This window comes from Lissotriton helveticus, chromosome 7 (genome assembly GCF_964261635.1).
Source record: "Lissotriton helveticus chromosome 7, aLisHel1.1, whole genome shotgun sequence".
Taxonomy (NCBI): Eukaryota; Metazoa; Chordata; class Amphibia; order Caudata; family Salamandridae; genus Lissotriton; species Lissotriton helveticus.
The window spans coordinates 70,403,038-70,429,889 of record NC_136068.1 but is presented as its reverse complement, the minus strand read 5'-3'; the positions used below and the strand labels follow the sequence as shown (position 1 = coordinate 70,429,889).

The 26,852-nt window shown below is 44.3% G+C and overlaps 1 protein-coding gene across 1 annotated transcript; it reads left to right on the top strand.

The window, feature by feature from the left end:
* Window positions 1-185: 185 nt before the first annotated feature.
* PHB2 (prohibitin 2) lies at window positions 186-26,606 on the top strand. Its single transcript, XM_078651470.1, has 10 exons — window positions 186-298; window positions 11,536-11,672; window positions 11,871-11,955; window positions 12,403-12,482; window positions 14,759-14,943; window positions 15,225-15,354; window positions 16,561-16,664; window positions 17,880-17,957; window positions 19,115-19,191; window positions 25,908-26,606. Exons 2-10 carry the CDS (start codon window positions 11,546-11,548, stop codon window positions 25,939-25,941), a joined length of 900 nt encoding a protein of 299 aa, XP_078507596.1. The 5' UTR covers window positions 186-298; window positions 11,536-11,545; the 3' UTR covers window positions 25,942-26,606.
* Window positions 26,607-26,852: the final 246 nt, after the last annotated feature.

Genomic DNA, 26,852 nt, shown 5'->3' with positions numbered 1-26,852 from the left:
GGAGTTTAAAGAAAATCTTTGAGCTTACTAATGCAATGTGGGTAATCGTTACGGATAGGTGAATGAGCTCAGTATTTATTTACTTCTATGACTCTATTTGCAGAAGGTACGCTCTAGAGTTGGGATTGGGAAACAGTTCGTGAGTGAGAAAGCCGTTCTGGATAACTTCCGGGTGCCTGTAGTACATTTCCGGTGCCACTGTGAAAATTGTCAGACACTTCCTGCGGGTCAGGGTGTAGACTTCCGGTGTCCTTCTCCCTCATGTGAACCAGGGACGGAGGGCACAAGAAGGTATAAGGTAAAGTGTTCCTTATATTGGGAGGCGGTTTATAACGTGTAGGCAATTTTTAGGTTTTATTTTTAACTTTACCTTTTAAAATATTAATTGGCCTAACACACCTAACTGCCATGACATTTTTCCCTTTCTTCTCGTCAGACCCTAACGTTATCCTGAAATGACAAATCCGTAAACTTTTCATGATCTGAACAAGGGTTTTGGTTGTCTAGTTGTGGAGGTACAGGGCGGGGGCGGGACCAGAGAAGCATTGTCGCCGCCAAATATTTTCGAGTAAATTGTGGGAAATGGACAGGGCTTAAAAGATGAATGTGATGGAAAATGGATGAGAAGTGTGGGAAATGTTTATTTTTAATGCCTACTTGACCAGTAGTATTAGTCGATAACCAACATTGCTTAAAACCCCCATTTTCAGAGGGTGCATTGAGCTCACTCCCATAACAGACAGAGGAAACAGGACTAATTTAGAAAGTGAATTAGGATTTTGGCTGACCCTGTCATTTGATAGGTGGTCGGGAGAAGGGTGGGAGTGCAGTCCCTACCCCGAATGAGAAGGGTCCTCCTGTAGGTGAATCCAGCCTTTTTCTGATAACCATCAGTGTGTCTGCTAATGGTTGGTTTGCACATCGTGGAAAATGCTGCACAGTCTACAAGCTGCAGCCAGGTTACCTGTGGCCAACAAACATCAGCCTTTGGCACACATATAACTCCCAGGCCATGCCCATACTGTGCGAGTCAGCTGGGCAGGCAACTATTAAACATACTGTGTATACACATCATGTGGTGCTCAATCACAAACTTACAACCACAGTACATGTGCACGCAATACACTTGTTAAGTGCATACACATATAATATTTGCTGGGTACGGACACACCACCATGAATGTGCATACACCCACAAGTTGAAGGTGGACTCCACATTGAAATTATACACTTCGGACTAGATGAGCACATGCACCCTACACTTGCTGTGCAGTCACACGCAGAGCTCAGATTACCAATAAGGTCAACAACTAAGGAACAAAGGTTGCGCTGGAGGGTGATGACCCCTGGCTGCCCCCAAACCATGCATTAGACACATGCACATTTTATTAAAATATACTGTTTTGAAAATGTCCTTAAATTAACTTGCTCAGCACAGTGTAACATATGTTGAGTGTGAGTTGGGTGCATGATCAGCCCAGGAGCTGAGGAGAGATGGGGATAGATCTTAAGCTGAGATCCACTTCTGAGCCTCATTGTGCATGAATCTGCGTGTCTATGTATACATGTGTGCACATTTACGTGTCCATCTGCACCTGTTTGGCAATGTGTCTCTGTTATAAACATGGGTGATTCTTGGAAACTACATGTGCTGTCGAGGACCACCAAAATATACAGGGCTCATCTCCAACACAATTGTCTTTTCCTGGCATAGTAGTGGCCCAGGCATAATATAATAATTGTCCTCCTCAACATATTTTGGGCACTCTTGGTTTGATCGTGCATACTGGCAGTTGTCATTGACATATTGTAGCCGCATCTGGCGTAATAATATCGATCAATAATCAAGGATATGTGGGGACAAGGAGCAAATATTTTAAAAGGTCCAGCACCCATGCTCCTTAGTGAACAGTAAATTATCAGACTGGTTGCAGTTCCTCAAACATGAGGGAGACCCAATCAACGTATTCAGGAGGTCTGTTCCGAAGGATCCCGGGTAAGGCTGGATCTGATTGATCAAATCAAAGTGCCCTCACACACCCGGTAAGAGGTCATGCTTCATCAGAGGGCGCTCCTCGTTGGGTAGATGCTGCTGTTCCTAACAGGCCCCTCAGTGGAGGCTCTGTGGCGGAGATTAACCACTTGTGCTCCACCCTACACTCACATCCCTTCACTTGCATACACGATACAGCTTTAAGATTAAAAGATCTCTGCCAAAGAGCCCCCACTGAGGGGCCCCGCAGGCATTGCAGCGCCGGCCTGACGAGGAGCGCCCTATGATGAAGCATGAAATCTACCAGGTCTATGAGGGTACTTTAATCTGATAATTGAGACCCTCCTCACCCCCCTTTCCCGGGATCCTTCGGACCAGACCCTCTGAATAAGTTGCTATGGTCTCCTTCCTGTTTGAGAAACTGCACCCGTCTGATAATTTGTAGTAATGTCTATGACTGACATATTGTGAGTATTCTGGCTGTTATGTCCAGCCTTGGCACAGTGGTGCATCTAGTATAATGATGAGCATTATTGATACACTGGAGTCGTCCTTGGTATTATGGGGCGGCATTCATGAAATGCAACTGTACTTCCTTGGCATTATGGTGAGAATCCATAGTATGTGAGCATAACACCTGTATATTTGAAGCAGGTTCCTTCGATGTGCAGTATTGTAGATGTGAGAACTGGATTAAATTAGCAATCCAATGTTTACGCACTGTGTTTACTAAAAATGAAAAATGATGTTTTGAAAGCAAAAATGGGGTTAAGTTCAGAAAACAAACTTGGGAAATTGACTTTGCTTGGCTGAGATGGGAAATTTATTTGATAGAAAAATGTTTCATTTGCAGAAGCTGATAAACCCAACTGTTGCATTTCCGAAGCGCATGTGAAGCTAATATTGAATTGTACTACTAGCTCAGCTTAGAGAGACTCGTTATTGCTGTTATGTATTTTGTGCCAGAAGGTGCATACTGCTTGCACTGGTCTTGACATTTCTGCTGGTACTAGTGTATTATTAACAAATATGGTCACTATTGTACTGTGATAAAATGGGTTAGTAGCCAATAATGATTTTCCTTGAGCAGAAGTAACTCTCAGTGTAGAAGAGTCTGGAAAACCTTCGGTCCAAAGGGGGACTACTACAAATAAAGTTATACTAAGACACTTATGCTGGTACTTGAGTATAGTCTTCATAATGAAACCTAGCTGTGAGGAAGCTATTTATTACAAATACAGAGAATCTGTGTTCCCCTTTCCATTGTTGATTGTGTTAATCCAGACCCCCCCCCCCCGTTCCCTGCCTTGCCCCCCTCCTACCCACCCACTTTTGTAATTTTCAGGTATTTTTGCCATAGGATTCTGGTTGGGCAGTACCTCGCCAGTTTATCTTGGATGTTTTTTGTGGCTATATTATATATTTGTTAATTTGGTCCAAGATCTGAAAAGTGAACAGTTCAGCTACATGTTTACCGGTGTAGTACTTTGTGACCTGCAGAAAGTTTGGGACATATTGCGTACACTCACAATCCAGTGGGTTGGTTATTCTAAACCTTTGAAGTTAGAAAATTATCTTTGGGTCATTTGACACACAAATATAATCTTTGTGTTCTCTACCTAATATTCTTATTGCAAACTTTTGGGCAGTTTTAAACAATTAGAAGTTATTGAAGCAGGCTACAATCTTCTCGCCCACTTGCTATTGCAAGTCGGATGTTATATGGGTGAGCTGTTTTTAGGGACCACAGGCCCAGTCAAGCGAGAGACTCAACTTGACAGAGAACTTGTGTTCTTATAAATAAAAGAAAACAAAGACAACTTTAAATCTTTTCACATTTGCTGCGCGTTCAAAGACAGGGCTCAGATGTCAGCTTATTTCTTTTTACACATTGTTCCTTATTTTATCCAGGAGATTCTGTTTACAACATCCTCTAACTTTGCAGTCAAAGAAAGGAAAGTGAACTGTATGACAGTCATTCTCACTGCAAAGAAAGGCTATAGGATGTCAGTTTTGTTTCTACCTGTACGAATATTTTGAAATATATTTCAGTCGCTGTGAAAGCACTTTAAAAAATATATTTCTGAATTGTGATGGAAACAAATATTATAAGTGTATCAAAACAAATCCGAACACTATCCTTTTTATCCATTTAAAGTTCTATAAGTGCATTGGTAATGAAATACTTTACTTGGTGATGTGCAAGTGATCAACGTTTGCTGAAGTCCCAAATTCTCCATTGTTTATATGCTATATAGTTTTAATCAGTGGGAAAGTTTGTGGCCATTTCAATTGAAATGTGCTGTCTGTAAATGACAGTGCACCACCACATTATTCTTTAGTAATAGAACTATTGAAAGTGGGTTTTTTAACTCAAACTTAAAACATTCATGTCCCCCTCCCTGATGTAAATCCTATTGATGAGGCAAATGAAGGATCATGAGTATCTTTTAAGGGGCCGATTCCGATGTCGGGCGGACCTGAGTCCGTCTGACATCAGCCAGGAGCTGTAACCAACGACCTGCTGTCGTCGGTTACAGCCCTGCTAGTACGATGCGACCAAACAGGGTTCGGTCACATTCGTATACTTTGCAATACAAGCATGCATTCCGAGCGGAATGTATGCCTGCATTGCTGAAAGCAGGGGTGCAGTTCATCCCTGCACCCTGTGGCCGGGACCCCAAGGTGCCTGCCACTGGGTGCAGGGATCAACGAAGCCCCCAGGCCACCATCTGGCAGCCTCACACCCATGGGGGCCCTGCTGGGGGCCCCCAGAGACCGCTTCCGACTGCCTTTCCGTGCCGGACACACCGGCACAAAAAGGCAGTGAAAAGCTGCCATCGTACTTCCTCGGTCGTAAAGAGGCGACTGGGGGAGTACTGAGGGATTTCCGGACTGCGGACAGGCTCTCCAAGCCTGTCGTCAGCAATCCGGAAATCCGAGTCGGATTAATTTCCGACCGAGCCCATCAGAATGGCTCGGTGGGAAAGGAATCCGGGCCACACATTCCGGGTCGGTCGGAAGGGCTCCGGCCATCGTTCGGAGCCCTTCCGGCTGAAATCTGAATTGGCCCCTAAGTGTGATAGATTTTTCATTGTGCGTGGTGCAACAGGTAAGTATATTTAATTAAACATCAACGTTTTTGTACAACAGACATGCTGAATTCACATGTTGGAAGGTGCTCTCATAGTTAACAATAAATCTTCTGAGACGCGCTTGCGCAGACGCACACACAGCCCCTGCTTTCGCTTGGCTCGCATGCACTAACGGCGCACACACACAGCCAGCCCCCACCCCCCTGCGCACACACACAAAGGCGCACGCACACATATACACGCTGCCACCCCCCTACACACACACACACACACATACAGACATGCGCACACACAGACACGCACGCATACACACGCCGCCGCCCCCTACCCCCCCCGACCCCCCCTACCCCCCCCCCGCCCCCTACACACAGACACACACCCCCGCCCCATGCTCCGGGAGATCTGCCATACCCCCAAATCGGTACTTACTGGTTAGGCGCCGGAGCGGTCAGCGGAATCTCCACCTCTTCCTCCTCGTACTCCGGCCCTTCTAGAGAGTCGGGCTCCTCTGCAGCTCCGGAGGCTCCGGGTGGAGGAGGCAGTGGTGGGAAGGCGGGCCTGGCTTCACGGGAAGGACCGATAGGATCCTCTCCCGCTGGGGAAGAAGGTGGCGAGAGTGGCTGCAAAACCGGCAGCTTCCCCCAGACCGGGGGCGCATCCACGCCAGCCTCCGCCAACATCGCAGGGAGCGGCGGTTGCAGGCCCCCAGCGTAGGAAACAGGCCCCGCGGTGCACACACTGGGCGGGGGGCACTACCAGGAGCAGAGTCTTCCAAACGTAAGAGGAAAAGGGGACGAGACCCACGACACGGCACAGGGAGGCGGTGTGCGCCAGGCCTCTGTGGCTGCCTGGAACCTGTGCACGCGCTCCCCAGCCTGTCGCGAGCACGCCTCCTTCTGGCTACTATCTGTGCGTGCACTGTCCCAGCCGCCGCGGTCACAGCGGGCCGCCTTTCCTCTCAGCTGGATTCGCTGCCGAGGGCGGGGCGAGGTGGGGTGCGGTTCATAGGTTCCCTCTGCCTTCCCCGTTGAAAAAGAGGGCTCTTCCCATTCCTTTCATGTCCGGACTTGAAGAGCGGGAGGGCTAAGATTGTTTCCATTGCAGGGTATCGGTAGGTGCCCTGAGCTCTGACCCTGCCGACGTCCAGCGCGGAATGGAACCTTAGTATCGTGACAATTGCGCCACGCTTTGCTTCCCGGCTTAGGCTTCTTCCCTGTCAGCCGTATTCCACAAATCGGGCCGTGGCACGCCCGACAATGTCCCTTTTTGTAGTGCCTCTTGCCAGCTCCCCTCATGACCTCATGGAGGGATGGCCATCACAGTCTTTACTGACCCGAAAACAAGTATTATTTCTGACTTGTCGAGGTCTGTGAAGAGATTAAATAATGTTGACAGTGCAAGCCCATAAATTAACTTTTTTTTTTTTTGTCCTCATTTGCCATCCCTTTTTCCCGACAAGGGTTCAAACCAACCTCCTTGTTAATCTCAACATCGTGCTTTTTGAACACCCAATGGTGTTGTGTAACCCAGAGCTGAGAAGGAGTTTATTTGGCTCTATCTAGGTTTTTCAACCTGTAGGACCTGATCGATTCGAGGCTGACCCTTGGTCCAAGAGCATTAATGGCATAATCATTGGACCCGGGGGAAAAAAACAAAAAAAAAAACCCCGGGTTCACTTCCAGCTAACCAAAAGATCCCAAAAGGCCAAATTACGTTCACTGGCATGTCTTTGCAGGTCCATTTTAGAAGTCTCGTATAGAGATGACAACCACCGGGAATGTAAAGGAGGTTTTTTTTCTATCCATTGAATACAAATCTGCCTTCTTGCTAGTAAGATCGCATAAAAAAGGAAAGACCTCTCCGTTCCTCTAATATTATCTACTATTCCAAAAATAACAAGTGAAAGGGTGATTGACAAGGAAGTTTGTAGAATTGAATTAAGCGTATTCCTCACCTGTTCCCAAAAGTCCGATAGATCTGGACATTCTAGAAACATTTGTATGTCATTAACTTCAGCCATGTTACACTTATTACATTTTTTGTTTGGAAGAAATTTAGACAATCTTAGTGGTGTAATATAAGCTCGGTGAATTGTGAACAGGTGATTACGTCTTAGCCATGCAGGTTTTACTATTACAGACCTATATCACTTCTTAATAGTGACTATAACATTTTCACAAACATCATGTCTACTAGACTAGCCAGCATTATTGGAAGTATTATACACCCTGATCAAAAAGGATTCACGTAAGGTAGACAGTTGGCAGAGTTCATTCATGAACTCGTGGGGGCTATTGATATAGCAAATACCACCTTGTTACCCCTAGCTACTCTGACATTAGATGCGACTAAAGCATTTGACAGAGTCAATTGGTTATATCTTAATGAGGTGCTAAAAAAATTCAACTGTGGAGAAATCTTTTGTAGAACAATTAAATTACTCTATAATAACCCTTCTGCTAGGATAATGGTTAATGGGGGCTTGACAGATGCTTTTAATATAACTAGGGGCACAAGGCAAGGCTGCCCGCTTTCCCCACTCCTTTTTAATTTATATGTAGAACCATTTGCTCAAAGGCTCAGGACAGACACCAATATTCCATCCTTTCGTTACGGAGATTGGGAAAAGCGGGTAGCTTTATATGCGGACGACATACTGATATGCACGTCGGACCCAGTTATGGCATTCCCAGCAATAATAACATGTGCAACAGAATTTGGACGAATATCGGGATATGATATAAACTCTAGCAAGACTGAGGTAATGGTTTGGAATCTTCCAAATATCAGGTTGGAGGTAAAAATTTCGACAGCTATGAGATATTTAGGAGTCAGAATAACACAAGACCTGGACAAAATAGCATCAAATAACTTGGAAAGAATACACCTGGAAAGTAAGAAACAGCTAAAATCCTGGTCCCATCTCCCACTCTCTGTAATTGGTAGAGTGAATCTGGTCAAAATGTGCATCCTCCCCACGTTTATTTTCATTTTTAATACAATCCCATTGGCATTCGAGTCGAAACAATTGGAAAAGTCACAAAGAGAAATTAATTCTTTTATATGGAATTATAAAACAACACGAATTTCATGGAAGAAACTGAGAAGGGAGAAGGGGGGGCTTGCACTTCCAGATTTGGTCTACTATTCATGGGCTTTTCAAATGTCACATACGAGAATGTTACTGAAATCACCATCCAACCTAAGCGCTAATAGTATGTATAAAGCAATAATATTGGCGGCAAATCTTACACCTGAGGAATTTATGTTTAAATTTGGCAACTACAAATTTTTCAAAAAAATCAAGCTAAAGATGGCACAATCATGGGCAAAAAACTGGTTTCATATAAGGAAAAAAATGGGCCTGTCATATTATTCCAGCTATTCTCCAATTTGGGACTCACCGGGCTTACCAGAATTTTTGAAGGACAGGTTATCAACAATTATAAAACAAGCAGGGATCGCAAGATGGGGCCAATTGATCATAGACGGAGAATTAATATCCTGGAATCTATTACAAGAACTGGCAGGATTAGAAATTTCTAGATATAAATATATCCAACTAGATAGCTGGCTCAGATCCCAGAATAATATAGACCCTAATATCGGGAAAACCAATACACTTGAACAAATGCTGGTAGAGCGACCCAGTGGAGGTAAAGAAGTAGCTACTTGGTACTGGCAGATGCTGGAAGAAAATGATGGGGAATTTAAGTTACCATACGAATTATGGGGGGAAGTGATTGACACTCAATGTGATGAGAAATGGCAACAGTCTTGCGTCTTACTATACAAAATGGTAAAACCATAAATTAACTTTTGTCTAATGATTGAAAAGGACCCAATTTTACACATTGTCGTCAGTTTGAAAGAAATGTCCTCGCCCATTTTGAGACTGTTACTGAAACAGTTTAAGCATTCATATTTCACACTACCAAATGTGGCGTTCAGATTGTGGAGCATGATGATTTTGTATCCTCTCTAATCCTTGGGACAAAACTCATCCCAAAAAGATCGGTTATAGTTTCAGTAGGGAATGTTCGATGCTTCTAGCAATACGGTTAGCTGCCTGCAAAAACATATCAATTTTGATTCTTTAAAAAAAGATTTTAATCTAATCTACCCCCACTCTATTCAAAGTAAGGCTCATTTATTTTTGAGCAACTGTTATTTAGTAGCGGATTCCTAGTTGAAGTTTGAGATGAGGCTTGATATGTGGGTTGTTGAATCTTCAGAATTTTTTTCAAATGAACAACATTATTAAATGAAAAAAAAGCATTTTTTTTAAAGTTGTGAACAGCTAATTCTCAGTCTGTATTTTTTGTTTTTAATTCCACTTCTTTTCATCATACCACCGACTATATATAGATATGTTGCAGTGCTGCCTAAGACAAAATAAATTAGCAGATTCAGACAAATCCCAATAAAAATGTTGATATTGTTAAAAAAAATGTAGATCAGCAGTATGGACAAGGTTTGGGATATACTACCAAGCAGCAAAACCCTCTCACCAAGATGCTCTATCCATTTGTTTTTAGGTCTCGCCTACGCAGCGCGCATGGGCTGCATAGGCAAAAGACCTTTAGCAATTGCTTCGGCTTTTCAGACAACGTGCACGCGTTCCATTGCCTTCAATGGCAATGCATGCACGTTTGGCGATTCCCTTGCGGGAGCGAGCAGCTGGCGGCATATGTTATCAATTATCGCGCCTTGCTCCAGCAAGGGAATTGCGCAGGCCCCCTCCTCTATCCCCCCTCGCTGCAGCGCGCGCTTGATTACAGCAGAACGCTAAATGAACGCCCCTATCTACAGGAAACAATATGCACCAGCCTTATGTGCCAGATGCTTCTATAGCAGCAGGTCCAATGATTCAAATGAGATTATCTCATATTTTGCCAGTTCTGAAAATTTACAGAAATATTAATGAAACGCGAACCTGCCGTATTGTGCACCGAAAACCCTTACAAAACAACACCCTGCAGAGGCTAGTTTAAAGTGCACTGCAGATAAGTGAGGTAAACTTGAAGTAAATGTGATGTGTGGTAAGACCACCCGTTCTGCCACTCGTGTGCACAACTGGCAACAGTTTGAGCAACTGGTAATTACAGAGCAAACCTCTGTCTAGTGGCTAATTTTAGGAAGGAAAATTGATTTAAGATGAAAATGAACAAGCTTTGAGAATGCGGGCATCGATCCCGCTACATCTCGCATGCTAGGCGGAAGGGGAATTAGCTCAAATGTTAGAGGGCTCGCTTAGCATGCGAGAGGTAGCGGGATCGATGCCCGCGTTCTCCAACTTTATGCCTTTTACTCATTTAATTGCATTTATTGGTTTTTCAGAGAGTAATGTGATTAAGTTCTCATTTAGTTGCTATTATTAAAATAAGAAACTTTTTGTGCAATTTTATACGTTAAATTTGCCAAAACCAACCGTCGATGTTTGGGAAATGGTTCATTTGGTTATGTTAAACGTAGTGTGTAAAGAGGAAAAACGTTTATGGGGACTAGTATGGGCTTCTCATGGAGTCAAAACTGGAGAGGGAGGATGGGGTGCAGGTGCCTGTGCTGTCACCAACTGAATTATCTTCCAAATATTCAGAAGGTGCAGCAGCAAGGAAACTAGACCATGCCTGAGGATAGAGCTGGATCACTATGGGACCTGCAAGCTGATTGATTGCATTAACCCACAGTAATGGCAATTCCTGCCGGCCCCTGGCCCCCAGGAATTGCAGCTGCTGCCCACCTATTTTAAATGATATGAGGACAAGTCGTCTCCTTCCGAATCTCCGAGACACATGCTCCCCTGTTGTGTGTATGGAGGTGAGTGGCCTGTGTCCTGTCATGGTGAGAGCAGGCGCTGAGTGCCTTTAACAGGTGCATGGGTCTCAAGTCACGGTGCCTCACCACGACTTCAATCTACAGCAGATGTAACAACGTACTGTAAGGGCACAAGTCCTAAACAAGCATTGGCATAGCCAATAGGTCTCGCTTTTGGGACCGTAGAAGTATTTAGTTATGCAGAACAATATCCTTGGTACAACAACATCAACTGTTGCATGGCGAAACATTTATAAGGTCCTAAAGGCGAAACCTATTGGCCATGCCAATGCTTGTTTAAATATAGCTCACTATTCTCTTGTTTGTCTGTAAGTAATCTGTACATCTTCTATTTTTTTTGCGGGGGAGAGGTACTCTCTAGGTCACCAAATGTTTCCTCGTGCACCAGTTCAATGTAAGCGTACTATGAAACTCTGTATTTAACACTGAGCCTGGGCCTGGTGTGCTGAAATGCAATTTGCCCAGTCTGTCTTATTTGGAGTGCAGGCACTTTTTTTTACTCTCCTCTTATTTGATCCCTAACTGTTGCTTGCATTATGTCAGCCCTCCTGCACGGGATTCTCGTACCCTTTCATCAGATCTGATATGTAATCTTGTTTTAAATTTTTAGGTGTAGCAACATGGCACAAAACCTTAAAGACTTTGCAGGCCGCCTCCCTGCCGGCCCACGGGGGATGGGCACAGCCTTGAAACTCTTACTGGGGGCAGGTGCAGTAGCCTACACCATCAAGGAGTCATTGTTCCAAGGTGAGGAGGATGTTTTATTGAGTTATATCTTCAAACCCATTGAAAATTCAAGATTTGTATGAATAATTCAGTTTAAGAAAAATGTTAAAATGAGGAATACTTTTTGTAGGGGAGGGGGCACATGCAGACTCTGTGGACACATTTTATATGCTGTATCCCGTGTCGACATTAAAAAATGTTTTCTGTTTCTTGATGCAGTGGAAGGAGGACATAGGGCTATCTTCTTTAGTCGGATTGGAGGAGTTCAGCCAGACACAATCCTTTCGGAGGGACTGCATATCAGGTATGTTACTGGCACCTAATTGGGCTCTCTGTTGGTGAAGTGAAGGTGGTGGTGCTCCTATGCCTGCATTTGAATCTTACTCTATGGCCACTCAAAATCGCCACTGAGTTGATGCTTCACTGGGGTGATTCAGAAATAAATTCTCCATGTTCTCCCGTCCATGGCTTTTTCTCATGAATTTACAGCTTCAGTAGTCTCTTCCGGCATGGTTTGTGCATGTAAATCTTACATGGCCATTTATCATGGAATCCTAGGCTTCTATGCTGGTTTGAATTCTTTATCCATGTTTACTCAATCATGTGTGTCTTCCCTAGGATGCCCTGCTGCACCATAATCATGCAGCCCGGTCAAGGAAATTCTTTTTCGAGGCAGGAGGGGAATTCAACCTTTGTGGTTGTGTGCCATACTCTCTATTCGTTGTTAGTCACCTGTCTCTTATCTGTCTAGATTTCCTTGGATTCAATACCCCATCATTTATGACATACGAGCAAAACCGAGAAAAATATCTTCACCGACTGGGTCCAAAGGTGAGTACCGAATTTTGGGAGGCAATCATGAACACAAAAAGAATAAACGCCCTAAAACTGCCCGTGTGCTAGTTCTGTCTGCTTAATACCACTGCTAGGATTGTCCAGCAAAGACTGATCATCATAATGCTTCTTAGCTAGTAATCATTCAGTCTCTTGTGTTCAGTAGCAGCCAATATATTGCCTTGGTGCCAGTTAAACTGCACTTGGCTTCATTTATAAATTGGACTAACCAATACAATTGTGTAAGAGCGAAGGGCTTTTCTTCAGAAGTACGGTTTTTACAGAACAAATTGGAGTTCCTTGGAAAGCAGGCGCATGCTTCATAGCCACGTGTTTTTATTTCCCTAGCCTGTTGGTGAGTGATCTGGTGGGCGGTATGAAGGATGGGTGACCACTTTGAAAGTTTCTTCGTTTTGTTCTCTGATGAACACAATTACCAGTTTGATGCAAATCTTCATGCTTAATATTGGACTTCAGCAACAGAGTAAAGCTTAACTTGCTGCCTGCAGATATTGAAGTTACATTAATAAAAGCAGGAACTACTATTTCGGGCTTAGTCCAAGCTACAGGGCAATCGTAGGACATAGTATAACAAGGACTGACGTCAAGAGCTTGAAAATATTTGGTCAGAGGGACAAACGTAAGGAGTTGATACAGTGAGGCACATCTCCACTATGACTTCTAGAAATCATACAAAGGAAATGCTTGGTGGAAGAAGGAACTTTGTAAACCCCCTGATGGATTGTTATGTTTTTTTATGTGTAGTGGCCTTAACAAAGGCAGGCGGCATAAACTGTGCTCCTAGGCCTAATCGCCACCTTGCAAAGCAGCCTGCATGCATTGTCGGCTCTTTCCACTACAAGACCCAAGGTGCCACCTCTACGAACCACTGCAATGCTCTCAAAACAATCCTTAAAAGACAGGTTGCCCTGCTGCACGGATGATGCCCAGATCCATGCAGGAATGCGCAACTTTCAGCGTCGCAAAGACTTGTACAGCATGTCCTTTCAGCGCTACAAACCCTTTCGAGCCTGGGAGCACAGACCTTCTCATGATTGTTCCTTCACGGGGGTTCAAGACTTGTCCTTGGAACAAACAACTGTTGTGCGTGCGAGACCTAATGATCTCATCTTGTCTCAGGGCAACTATGCACAAAGAAACAACCATTAAACTGTGCAGCGAAGCACATGGGAAAGACCAGATTATTTAACTAGACCAGGGTGAAGGGTAGGATCTGGTTCTCCTCTCCAAAATGAAGTTGTTTGTTGTCGCCATCTAAGGTAAGCGTTGTATTCAAATACTGAAATTAGTAGTGCTGGGAGTGATACAGGGAGAAAGGTGTCAGAGAGGGCCCATCTTATTTATCGACTGCAATCGTAATCTAGTGAGTTTATCTACTCTAGGGGGGTGCAAAGATCTCCACACATTCACTCGCCAAGGCCTGCTCCGGGGCATAACACATCATGAGTAGTGTTACTTAGTCGGTAGGAGGCGTTTATCATTAATTACTGCAGAAATTAGTACCTCTACTTGGTTTAAGAGGCCAAGGAACCCTGAAGGCTTAACCTAAAGAAAGACTCTAACACTACTGGCTGGGTGCGGTTCTCACCTCTTTATATATTATCCTGACCGGAGCCCCGGTACAGCAAGTACAGTTGTCAAGCCATCTTGCTACCTGTTAGGGTAACTTAATTTATAAGTTCTTTACAAAGGGACATCCAGGCCCCCCAGATAACCAGGTCACATAGTCTCATTCATATGGGAAGTAATAATTCCTGTAATTATATTTGCTGGTTGTCAACTCTTGTGAGTAGGGCCTTCCTTAAGAGTTCAAACTTCAGAGCCACTGGCAAAGAGCATTGTAAGGCCTTATTTACAAAGCTTGAACCCCACACCCATTTTGAGTCACAATGCTTTGGTTCATTTAATAATAAAAAATTGAAAGTTTAATTAGAAGTGAGGATATGCCAGCTGGTTGGAACATATTTGTTAGGATACTGAAATTGTTGAAAGACGTTTCTTGCTTAGCGCTATGTCACAGTTGTAGTGCATATCACAAGTGCTGAAAGTCACATATATTGAGTTGTTTCACTATCTGTCCGAACCATTTCTGATTTCTCTCATATTGCTCATATTTCAGACTAGTTTTGGTTTTCCAAATGGTCCCAGCCCAAAAAAATCTGCCACTGTAGATGAGTGAGAGAAAGGGTCTTGTGTCCGCAATCCTGGTTGTGGGAACTTTTACAGTGGATTATATTTTTGTTTGTTTGCAGACTTGCAAATGGTGAACATCACCCTTCGTGTTCTCTCCCGTCCCATTGCTGCCGAGCTCCCAACCCTATACCAGCGCCTAGGACTGGACTATGAGGAGCGTGTCTTGCCATCTATTGTCAACGAGGTGCTGAAAAGTGTGGTGGCAAAATTCAATGCCTCTCAGCTCATTACCCAGCGAGCTCAGGTGTGTGCTGTAGGGCTGGGGCCCACTGTAAACCTAGAGATGGAGTCTGGCGGTGCTGTTGGAGACCAGGGAGTCTACAAGATGGGCGCAGTGAACATGTTTCTAAAGTGGCTCTTTCTGTACATGCGTCCATGACTACCATGACATTGCATCTAAGTGTGTCTATGGAGTGTAGTGAAGGAGAGAGTGTGAAGCCGAGGAGTGTGGTGGGGTGCAAGTGGGCAGAGGGCAGATCATCCATCTTTCTCTTACATTATGGTCCTCTGCTCCGTTGGCTCCAGGTGTCGCTTCTGATTCGGCGGGAGCTGGCAGAGCGGGCTCGGGACTTCAGCCTTATTGTGGATGATGTGGCCATCACAGAGCTGAGCTTCAGCCGGGAGTACACCGCTGCTATTGAGTCCAAGCAAGTGGGTAAGTACCAAACCCTAAGGTGCGCGGGGTGGGATCAAAGAGAGTTCTACAAGGTAAGGTGTCTTTGAAGCCTCTGATTAGCAGCTCTCACTCCCCTAATGAACTTTCTGGGTGTCTCTGCCAAAACCCATCTTCACCATGATAAAATTTCTATTAGGGGAATGTTAATGGGACTGCTCTAATAACTCTTCGTGTCTCCCTCCGTTTCAACCCTATATTTCATTCTGCCATCACACTCACCTGATTTTGTTACTTTTCATGCCGTCATGCTCTTTTTTTTTTTTTTTCTCTATCACTTATGCCAACTGTTGCTTTCCATCCCACCTTTCCCATTCGTTCTACCAATTACTTTCGCCGATTGACCCATGTTTCTCTCTCATAATCTCTGTTGACCTCACTTTTACTCCCTATTACCTTCCCTCCTTTGACTCGTACTGCCTTTACGGCCTCATCACTTTTTTCCTCTGTATTTTACCTCATCCTTTAATTTTCCACCTCTCATGCCCCTTTTTCTCCGTGTGACTCCAACATCCCTTCCTTTCTTTGTTGTCTGGTCTTTCCTTTACCTACTTCCCCTTGCATAAATTTTCATCCTTTTCTTTGCCTCTCCATTCCTATTTCCCCTCACTACCTTTTCTGGCTTCACTTCATGTTTTCCCTACTTTGTTTCATATCTCTTCTTCACTCCTTTCTCCCTCATTCCCTCCTTTTGTACCTTCTACCTGTACCATCCACTACTTCCCTTTATTCCAACTCCTTCCAACTTCCCTCCCTTTCTCATTCTCACCTACTCCTCTCACTTTCCCATTGTGCCTATCTTTCGCCTTATGTCCCCTCTAACTACTACTCCTTCCTCCACTCTCTTGCTCTTCAGTCCCCCTGCTTATTCTCAATCCCGACTCTTATTCTTGAATTTTCTTCCCTTTATCTTCCACTCCTCTACCCATCACCATTACCCTGGATTCCTCACTTACTCAAGTTGCTTATTTTTTCATCTTTCCTCTTCAACTCTTTCCTTGCACCATTTTCAACTTCCCATTTCTCACCCCATAACCTCTTCCTATGTCCCTCCCACTTTTTATTTCACTTCTTTCCTCTTGTTGTGCTGTGAATTTTCTTTCTTCTCTGTGATCTTTCCCTGCACTACTTTGCTTTATCTTTTGCTTCTCCCACCCGGACAACCCCTGTTTTTGCCTCTTTCTCCAGCCCAGCAGGAGGCGCAGCGGGCCCAGTTCCTGGTGGAGAAGGCCAAGCAGGATCAGAAGCAGAAGATCGTGCAGGCTGAAGGCGAGGCAGCCGCTGCTAAAATGATATCCTTTCCAGAGAACCAATCTCATGTTGAAGGTGGCATATGATACCAAAGGAGCATGCGTGTTAATGCGGGACCCTCAAGATATGGGTGGGTTGAAGTGCAAGCCAGGTGTCCTCCATCCCCAGCACTGGAACTTGTACTGGCCAAGTGATGAATCTAAGGCGAAGGTGATCCCTGTTTTACTAATGGTCTGGCTATGCTGCACAACTATAACTCCAGATGACGATGCTCAGTCTCTAAAGTGGGAGCCGGTAAAAGATCCAATGCTTCTGCATTCAGAGCAGATCAAGAGTAGGGTGCAAAGCACCACGCACTAGTCCAGTGGAGCCAACCCAAAGTCTTGGGCTGGCTCCTTGGTCTCCAGCGTATACATTCCAGAAGGAAAAGGAGAATCGGTCATTTGGATTCAAAGGTTGTGCTGTGAAATGCCAAGATCATTGATAAATCTTCGATATTGCAGGGAAATGAGCGGTCTTTGGTAATCTGATGGCTGGATGAAACCCACAGGGCATGAAACTTGTTTGAGCCTCCTCAGACTGCGTGATGTGTATTTGAACTTTTGCGAAAGGAGGGGCTTTGACCTTTGGTAACTGTTTCACCTGGGTCCACCCCACTTGGGTTAGCTACTAGTCTGTCTTAATGTCCATTCAGATTGTCCTAGAGTGAGCCGTATGTTTACGTATTTGAAATAAATCCTTAATGCAGTAGATCTTTTTGCACCAGGGTCCCCCCACATGTTGACTTGGAACTTCATTTTGGCAGCTTTTACTGGCAGAATTTAAAGCACTATCATAAAAGATAAGATGGTGTACTTCAGAGATTTAGTTGTATGTTTATGTTCAGTGCAGCAGAAGGGGAACAGCACAAACTGATACTTTAGTTGGGGGCACCATGGGTAGCAAAAAATTGTTCCAGGCCACTGAATGTTGAATGTGTTTCCATGCTTGCTCCTATGGGGCAAGTCCTGCAGTTTCCGATTGGACCTTCAATTCAAGTAACTAGGCCAGGCTGCACATCACTTCATTGTGGATGTGACATCTACACTCTGGACAACTATGATATATCTGATATTTCTGCCCACATGATGGGTTGCCTCACAGGCTGGAAAGTCCTCGAAGTGTCAGATAGGTGTTCCACCATGATCTTGGAAATATGGAGGGGGATATGCTCCAGCTCTAGTGGTTGTTTTTCTTTGACCTGTGTTTCTTGTCACATCGGTGAGGCCCTCAGCAAAAATCCTGGGTATCTAAAACTGCGTAGGATCCGTGCTGCACAGTCGATCGCAAAAACGGTAAGGGGTGTGCAATGAAAAAGGAACTTGGGCGCGTTCATGAGTATCAGTGGAAAGGAGGGATTGGTAATTAGATCGAGGGGCTTGTTTGACTGGTATGAAGGGTTTTCAAGCGTGGAGGGGCTGGTAAAAGAAGGATGGCGCTAGCAAGGGATAGTCAGACCCCAGGTTAAAGCCTGATTTAAGAGCCGCCAAGATATTGTCAAATTTATAATAACATTTTGCAGGGCACGTTTGTAAGAAAGGGTGTTCTATGTCTTGTTTGGGTGCTAAGAATTGTATTCTAGATTTTCCATTTGAAGCCTGAGAATAAAAATGCGATAGAAACGGAAGTTAATACTATAATATATGTTTAAAGAATTTCTATGTTTTGAAAGTGCAGAGCTTTTTATCTTGTATGCACATTTTGTTTTAGTTTGGTAAAACACTAACCCCACCTGAATTAAAACAACCTCTCCATACTCCCACCACTACTTGAATTGAAGGGTTAAAGGATCTAGGGTAGCTAGTTCCCTTCTTTAGATGCTGGAGAGCTCCAAAGAGACTGACACTTCTCAGTGATAGTGAATTCTGCCATAGGGAGGTTGAAAACAATTTGATGCCACATCGTAAGAGTACGAGTCAGGGTTTGATTGCACTGGCTGATGACATTATGTTCCACCCTCCCCACGAGCATCATTCCTTCCTGAACGCTGATGCAGTCTTCTCCCTAGCCTTTTCAGACTAGGACCCCTAATTCTGAAACAACGCTTCCTTTTCTCCCCGATGCAGGGGAAGCAGACCACTATGTGACATACTGAATAGACCAAAAACATTTCTTATGCTGTTTTGGCAAACGCCTATGATTTTGCCTTTAATACTAAGGGCTTTTCTTCTTGTGTATTATCTCAATTGATTGTATTATATTGCTCATTCTTTCCACTATCTTTGTCTTCTTTCCTCTCCTCGTCTTTGTTCACTGTCACTCTATGGCCTGTCTGCTTTTTTAATCCCCCTTCATTCTCCCTCTTTTTGTAATCCCTCCCTCCTTTTTTCCTTATTTTTCATGCCTTCTCCCCTCTGTTTGTCTCTTACTCTTGCTTTCCTTTTTGTTGGACTCAACCTGTATTTCTCTCGTATGTGATTGTAATCTCCCCCCCCCCTCCTTTTCTCCACAGATCGCAGCATCGCAAAACAAAGTGTACCTGAGCTCCAACAGCCTTGTAATGAACCTTCAGGAGGACAGTTTCGCTAGGTGAGGAGCTACTGGGGTGAAGAGATGGATGCTTAGCAGAAGGGAGTCCTGGATGGTCAAGATGGGTTTCAGGGAGCAGAACAAGTTGCAGTATGCATGAATAAAAATATATTGGCTAGCAAAAGGGTATGTATGGTGATCTGTCTGAGGAGGCCGGGATATATGGTCTTCGCCTTAATTGATCTGAATGCCTATTGCATTGACCTGGAAAGTTGAGGTCTTTGTGGAGCAGTTTTCTAAAGTGAGAGGTGAAACCGCCACACTGCCTTGCCTGTCTGAGTAGAGCCTGGTTCCAAGTTCTTTCTGTGGACTAAGTTCATTTAATAGACTGATGGGGGCAAAGTAAAAGTAATATAAATAAGTACCAACATGCGTTTTAGTTTGGTGAAGCGAAAAAATTTCAGTTACTTGAAGGATTTAGGTAATATTGCATTTCTTTGCTTGATGGTCAAAACAGCTATGAATCGCACTTGTAGATAGTTTAGAGCCTGGGAGGCAAATTTACCCGCATTGTTTGAGTGTACATGTAGGAGAGTGGTGTCAAATTATTTCATGGGGTGCTTTTGACAACTCTAGTCATTTGGTTTGGAGAAACCTGCTACATCTCTTCATGCCTAGTTAATCCTGCTGCCTCATTCTCCATCACCACCCCTTCTCTTGAGAAAGACCAAAGAGGCATATTGAGCAGACCCACTCCTATGACAGTCTGACCTACTGCATCACTAACAGTGTGACAAAAGAATTGGTGGCGGGTGGTTCTTGGCAACCAAATTGCACTCTTTTTGTGTCCTTGTGAATACCTTTATAGAGAGTCCTGTCGCCAGTGGGTGTGGTGCATAACAGAGGGCACTACCCTATTAATATATCACCAGTGTCCGTCATCTTCCAACTATTGCAGCAATCACTGCTTGTATGACTTGGCCAGCAAGCAATTAAATGCAGGCAGCAGATGTTGGACGTATTACTTTACAATCAGTGTAGGTCTTCCCAGTTTGAAATACCATGAACAGTGTTCAGTCAAATAACGCTGGTGGAACGCATTCCTGCTTCAGGCTGTGACGTAGTTATCTTCCCACCGGGCTTCTCTGTGGCTGAATATATATGTGATGGGGGTATGCCACAAACGCCCTGCTGGGTTTAGGAGTCAGCAGAAAAGTCTGGCGTGCCATCCGACTATGGATCGGAGGTCCTACCACCACATTTGCTACCCACTCCCATAACAGAGACCCAGTGGGCAAAGAGAACCCTAACGTACTTGCAGGGGTGCAGTGTGGGTCCCTTGGCACCCAAATGTCTTACCGTATAACCTCACACACAGTCTAGAGATGCTGCTGGTGCAGTATTTCAGCAAGTGATGCAGGAAAGGGAGTTGTGTGTTTAGGTGCTGTGGAGAGCAGCCAGGAAATGTGGGGACTGTGTGCAAAGACAGAAGAATTTGGGTGTAGATTATAAGAGGCCAGAAGAAAGGGGATGGGGTGCACATAGCCTAGCAGACGAGTGGGTTTGTGGATCTTAAGAGAAAGTATGCAACCTCCCACTGATGCAAGGCTTTCCCAATGCACTTCAATCCTGACTTTGATCATCCGCGGGCATGGCTGTAGCGGCTACACAACACTGGCAATGCACCTCAGTTCTGATTTACAACACCCCTGCTGTCTAAATGTTGAGACTCCACTCACCACTGTCAATGAAACAGAATCCTTACCAGTAAAAATCAGTTGTGTTTGTATTACAGGACTTTTGCACAGCTACAGTGAAAGGTATTCAGGGAAAGTGTCGATCATACTATACCGTGTGTCATTAATCTGTTTTCTTTCTTCCTTCTCAACCTTCGCCTCCTGAAACTGCTCGTCATTACAGAGGAAGGTAAGTCTGCAGTTTTTGTTATTCTCTCAGATTCTTCTGATGGGTGTCTCTGTATTGTATTTTAATCTGCATATCTCCACCTGAGACTCCTGTTCTGTACGCCATTGTGGAGGGGGGGTTACAGCTATTTAACCAACCGTTTCTTGGACAGTTATGGGACTGTTCCCTGAAAAAAGAATTCTAGAAGAGTAAAGATATTGGAAGCAGTTGAAACAGATGACAATCCCGCAAAAAAGGGACAAAAAATATTACTATTAGACGCTGCTTTTTTCAGCAGAATTAAAGGTAACAAAGTTTTTTTGTTTTGTTTGGTCGGCCATCTTTACATAGACGAAGGAATGGTGCATTAAAAGAGTTATTGGTAGAGAAACCAGCGATGCATTTGAGAAGTGGCGGGTTGAGATTTAAAGTAATAAAAAAAAGGCGACTAAACAAAAGGTACTACAGTCGAGCATTGGGCTCAAACAATAATAGAGTCAAACAAGTAGTAAATCTTGCTTTTTAGGCAGATTACCGGAGTCAACTGTTTGCCACACAGCCAAAAAAAAGGAAGAAAAGTCATGATGTGGCCACTATTGCTGGTCACCACATATGTATGCACCCACAAAATGACACAAGTGTCCTTTTAATTTTATTAACCAGTTTAACTTGGCATATGCCCTTTTGATTGGTTAAAATTTTTAGTTTGCAAATGCTCATTTGATGTAGCCGAACTCTCAACAGCAAATGTCAGCTGCTAGACTCTCCCCAAAAAAGTACACCAAAAAAATGTTGAAATACCTATGACGGTGGGGAGAGGAGCGGCGGAATGAGTCAAGGGGATAAAATAAAAATAAAGTTATAGGGAGCAGGGAGGGGCACATTAGGGAGAGAGCAAAATGGAGCACATGTGATGGTGCTGGAGTAGAACCAGATGTGAGCAGTTGTTATGGAAGCGAGCAACACAGAAGACGCACAGGGGGCTGGAGGGAGAGTGCTAGAAAACCAATTTACGCTCATGGAGTGGTGAAAGAAGTGTAGTTCCATAAATGTGGGCAATGGAAAGCTAAAAGCCATCCAATGAAAGGATGTTAAAGAGGTCATGCTCTAGGGGAGTAACGGGCATAAGAAGGGGGAAGACAAACCATTGAATAAGAAGCATTCATATGAGTGACAACCATGTGGACCAATGGTCGTACCCTCAGTTCACTGTACGTTTTTGGTGTACTGTCTGGTAGGCAGGACCTAAAAAAGCCTGTGACAGGCAAGGTTCACATTGGTGTTGGGAGAGGGTTAACACCAAGATGCAGTTGCTGCTTGTTAAATAGTAACAACCTCTATTTGGCCTTACCGTGAATACCTGACTGCTTGCCTCCAAATCATTCAGAACTTGGTTGCTCACCTGCTTCTATGTTTTAACTTTCACACCTTCAAGTCCCACCCAGCAGAACCTCTGTCCTCTGGTTGAAAAAATGATTTCTGTTCATGAACATGTATATTGCGTACAGAGCCGTTTTCCATTCAAGTGTAGTGTATCTGTGCCATAAATTCAGGGCTTTTGCTTCCTTCCTTGCCCATTGCTGTGCCTCATTGGCCCACTTTGTGGTCCTCCCATTGTCTGTCGGAGTGAAGTTACTTTTTCAGCTAAGGCAGCAACTCGTTGGAACAAACTCTCGCAGTCCATTCTAATTCCAATTACCTCTGTTTTTCTGAAGAGCCAATGAAAGCCCTCTTTTCTTTGAACCTTGAACGAACAGGATATGGTGCCGTGACACTCTGCAAATGTCAAAATGAGTCACAAGGCCCAGCTGAGGGAGGGCTAGTGTTGGAGGTCTTCCCACTGCCCACGGGTCCTAAGAACCCTGCATCACAGCCGGCCACTATCTCCCCAGAAGCAAGAAAATGAAACTCTTTATGCGAGTATACCCCATCCCGACCTACCAGAAATCCCTAGGGCATGTGTCTGTCCTCATCCAATCTCAGAAAAACTCATGGGATTCCTCTTCACACAAAGTCTTTCCGTTTTGGAGACACTGGTGTGCAAACTCACAATCTGATACAGGCCCAGCGCTCCAGTTAACAGTGCTAAATGGTGAATCCAGTGGGTGTTGCCAACTGTCCCTTGGGTTCTCCCACCAACTGGTAATCTTACCTGCAAGTTATTTTTGGAGATACAAATCGCTAATCTTAGATATTTTTGGAGGTGGAGAGTAGATCTTGATTTGTGCTAGCAACTACCTCTTTTTAAAACTGAGACCAGATCTGTCCTGTAGTGTTCTCACCCCAGAACTTTGTTCTGCTGGACAAAGACTAGCTTGCTCAACTGGACTATTAAAGTCTTATACCACACATTTATACATGCTGCAGGACTTGGAGGCCGCTTTTCTAGATTTGAGCGATACAAAAGGGGATGATGGACGGAGCGTTTGAGCAAATCAAACACTCACCCCCAGTCAACTGATCTGGGTTTAATCCATCACCATTCTTTAGCCCACTCAGCCACCCCAGTTCAGACATGGCCATATGCAAATCAGTCTGATCCTGTGCCTCATGGGAACAGTCCAGCCCTAACTGCCAAGCCATGTCTTCCCTGGACCGGAAACAAGCATCCTGGGACCGATTTCGGATTCATAATCCTCATCAGCCAGGCTATCTTGAATCCAGTGGCCAAGTGAGCAAGGGACTCACGTCTGAGCATACCCTACCCTGCCACACTTAGGGCGAACAAAGCGATACAAAAGGGGATGATGGACGGAGCGTTTGAGCAAATCAAACACTCACCCCCAGTCAACTGATCTGGGTTTAATCCATAACTGGATTCAAGATAGCCTGGCTGATGAGGATTATGAATCCGAAACCGGTCCCAGGATGCTTGTTTCCGGTCCATGGAAGACATGGCTTGGCAGTTCGGGCTGGACTTTTCCCATGAGGCAAAGGGTCAGACTGATTTGCATATAGCCATGTCTGAAATGGGGTGGCTGAGTGGGCTAAAGAATGGTGATGGATTAAACCCAGATCAGTTGACTGGGGGTGAGTGTTTGATTTGCTCAAACGCTCCGTCCATCATCCCCTTTTGTATCGCTTTGTTCGCCCTAAGTGTGGCAGGGTGTGCTCAGACGTGAGTCCCTTGCTCACTTGGCCACTGGATTCAAGATAGCCTGGCTGATGAGGATTATGAATCCGAAACCGGTCCCAGGATGCTTGTTTCCGGTCCATGGAAAACATGGCTTGGCAGTTCGGGCTGGACTTTTCCCATGAGGCAAAGGGTCAGACTGATTTGCATATAGCCATGTCTGAAATGGGGTGGCTGAGTGGGCTAAAGAATGGTGATGGATTAAACCCAGATCAGTTGACTGGGGGTGAGTGTTTGAGTTGCTCAAACGCTCCGTCCATCTTCCCCTTTTGTATCGCTTTTCTAGATTTGGTCCTTGGGTTTTTAGGGGACTTCATTTTGAGGACAGTTTTTTTTTTTTAGCAGAAAACTTTTCAGGATTCCCAACCGCAGCGTTGTTTTGCCTTACCTTCACAGTTACGAGAGTACTGGCAAAACATTAAATCCAAGCATGCGAAATACATTGTCTGGTACATCTGTGACTGAATTGAAGTAAACACTGTACTAAACCTGTTGGTCCCCGAAGCCTTCTGAGAACACTAAAGCATTTCACTGTAGGTGAACTCTGGCCGTTGTGGTCATTGTTACAGAAAATTTGAGCCTAGCGCATAAACAATATGATAGTATTTGGGTATCCCAACCGCAAAAACAACTAGTACCATCTGTTTTTCTTTTTTTGAGGGGGTGAGGGGGTGGTGTTATCTTAATCTCAAAATGAGATCATATTTTCAGTAAATTGTGCGTTTCAGGCAACTCTGTATTATACACTCTTAGCTTTGTAAGGGCTGCAATCAAGCTTAGGTCCAGCTGGGATTAATTTTTATGGTTAAACTGAGTTACCGTGGTAATATGAAATTGTTTTTATTATGGATCCATAAAAAGTGTTTTCCATTTAACTCTGTTTTATGTATTGTTCATGTTCAATTATATGATGGAGTATTTTTTTAAGGTGGTGTTTGACTTTTACAGTTTTCTTGTAAAAACCGAAGAGTTGATGATGGTGTTTGTTTGAGTAAAAGTGCAACAAATATGTTGTATCCATGAGACCTGATATTTAAAGCAAACCAGACTGCTTTTAAACATAATCGGAAAAGTTATTTGGTGCACTATTTGTAAATCGGGAAGACAGACTGCATCACTAAAAGGCACAAAACCTTGACCCGAACATTTGCTCCTTTGCAACATTTGTTACCCCAGCCCCAGAATTACATGAATGTCTGGTATTGTGCATGGAAGACCAGATGTTATCCCTCTGGAGCAAATGGACGCTCGAGTTCAGTACTACGATAGGTCCCTCTCATTTGGAAACCGATCCGGGCAGCATGCGTGTGTCTTAGTTATAGTAAGTCTTGGGGTGTGCCGAAGAATTGGTGAACTTGTGTTCCCTCATGAGACCGCTATCACATCTATGAGTTTGGGGATACACGCTAAAAGACTAATATTGTACTACCTGAGCCTATTGCAGTGATGGTAGCTTGTAAGGCTGCGTGTCAATGGTATGTGCCACTCAGCTCTATCTTCCTTGTAATGCTGTCATCACTGGGGCCTGCTGCAAGGCCCAGTCAGTTGATTGTACCTCATCAATTGTATATGCCAAAATATTGCATTACCTTTCCAAACCCTCTTTTTGTCCTGTTTGTTCTTTATTTAAATAATGAATTTGTGGAGTCCTTGACTGTGTCGTGTGGTGCATAATGTGACGGGATGGTTTGACTCATTCCTCTCTTGTTTGTGTCTGTCTTTCTCTGGTTCTGTGCAGTGACAGCCTTGTCGTAAAACAGCAGAAGAAGTAAGAGGGCAAGTCGCAAAAATGACTTAAGGGAAGTCCTGGAAGAGAATCGCCAGCAGCTGGGAGAAAGCTGCCCAAACCTGAAGTCTCATCAGAAAGACGTCGTAATTGTGGTATCCACTGACTGTAGCCACAGAGCACTTAGTCTGACGGCAACCTCTCTGGACACGAAGGGTCAAATCGTGCATTTCCTATGTATCCCAGTGAGACCAAAACCTGAACGAGCAGCTCTCACTCCCTTCAGATATCTTTATCCATTACAAGAATCCCTTTTAATTCAGCAGCAAGATGTCTGGAGTGAAAGATGAGCAGGTCAGAACCCCAGGACCTGGATCTAATGTGGTTTTCTACCAAGTTACCTGGAACACTGCCTTCCTGGGTTCCTTCTGACCCCAAAGCTCCATTCCAGGGTCGAGATGTTGGCTCTTTGGTTTCTATGTGTGGGTCATCAAGGATAGGACTTCATGTGGATGAAGCGACCTTAATCCTGGCCCTTGGGCATACTTGGGTGCAAGCTTATTCTAAAAGATTTTGGTTGATGTTTCCCACCTCCAAGCAAAACAGTAATGGCCCAGAGTTTTATCTTTCTCTTCATGTTTCATTGGATGAGAGCTTCAAAATAAATCAAGGGGAAAAAAAATTGATAAATAAAGCAGGCAGTGATTTGTACTGGTGGTCATTTCTTGGTGTGGGAAGCTGACTGCTTTGATGTGAATGGCAAACTTTCTGCTTTTATAATTCTTGTCTTGAAGTGCATGGCAATTTTGGTGCTTTCTTGAAAGTCTCCTTAAAACATTCTTGAAGCAGTTTTAGTCCTCGTCACAAAATGCACCGGAGACCTGTGTATCTCACTGATCATGGTAATATGTAATCTTGTCACGAGGTTCTCCTCAACGGATGCAAAAAGTGCACTCA

Coding starts and splice junctions, on each gene's coding strand:
- PHB2 (XM_078651470.1), top strand. CDS start 11,546: ATGGCACAAAACCTTAAAGACTTTGCAGGCCGCCTCCCTGCCGGCCCA. Junction 11,673..11,870: donor CAAGGAGTCATTGTTCCAAG/GTGAGGAGGATG, acceptor TTCTTGATGCAG/TGGAAGGAGGACATAGGGCT. Junction 15,355..16,560: donor TATTGAGTCCAAGCAAGTGG/GTAAGTACCAAA, acceptor CTCTTTCTCCAG/CCCAGCAGGAGGCGCAGCGG.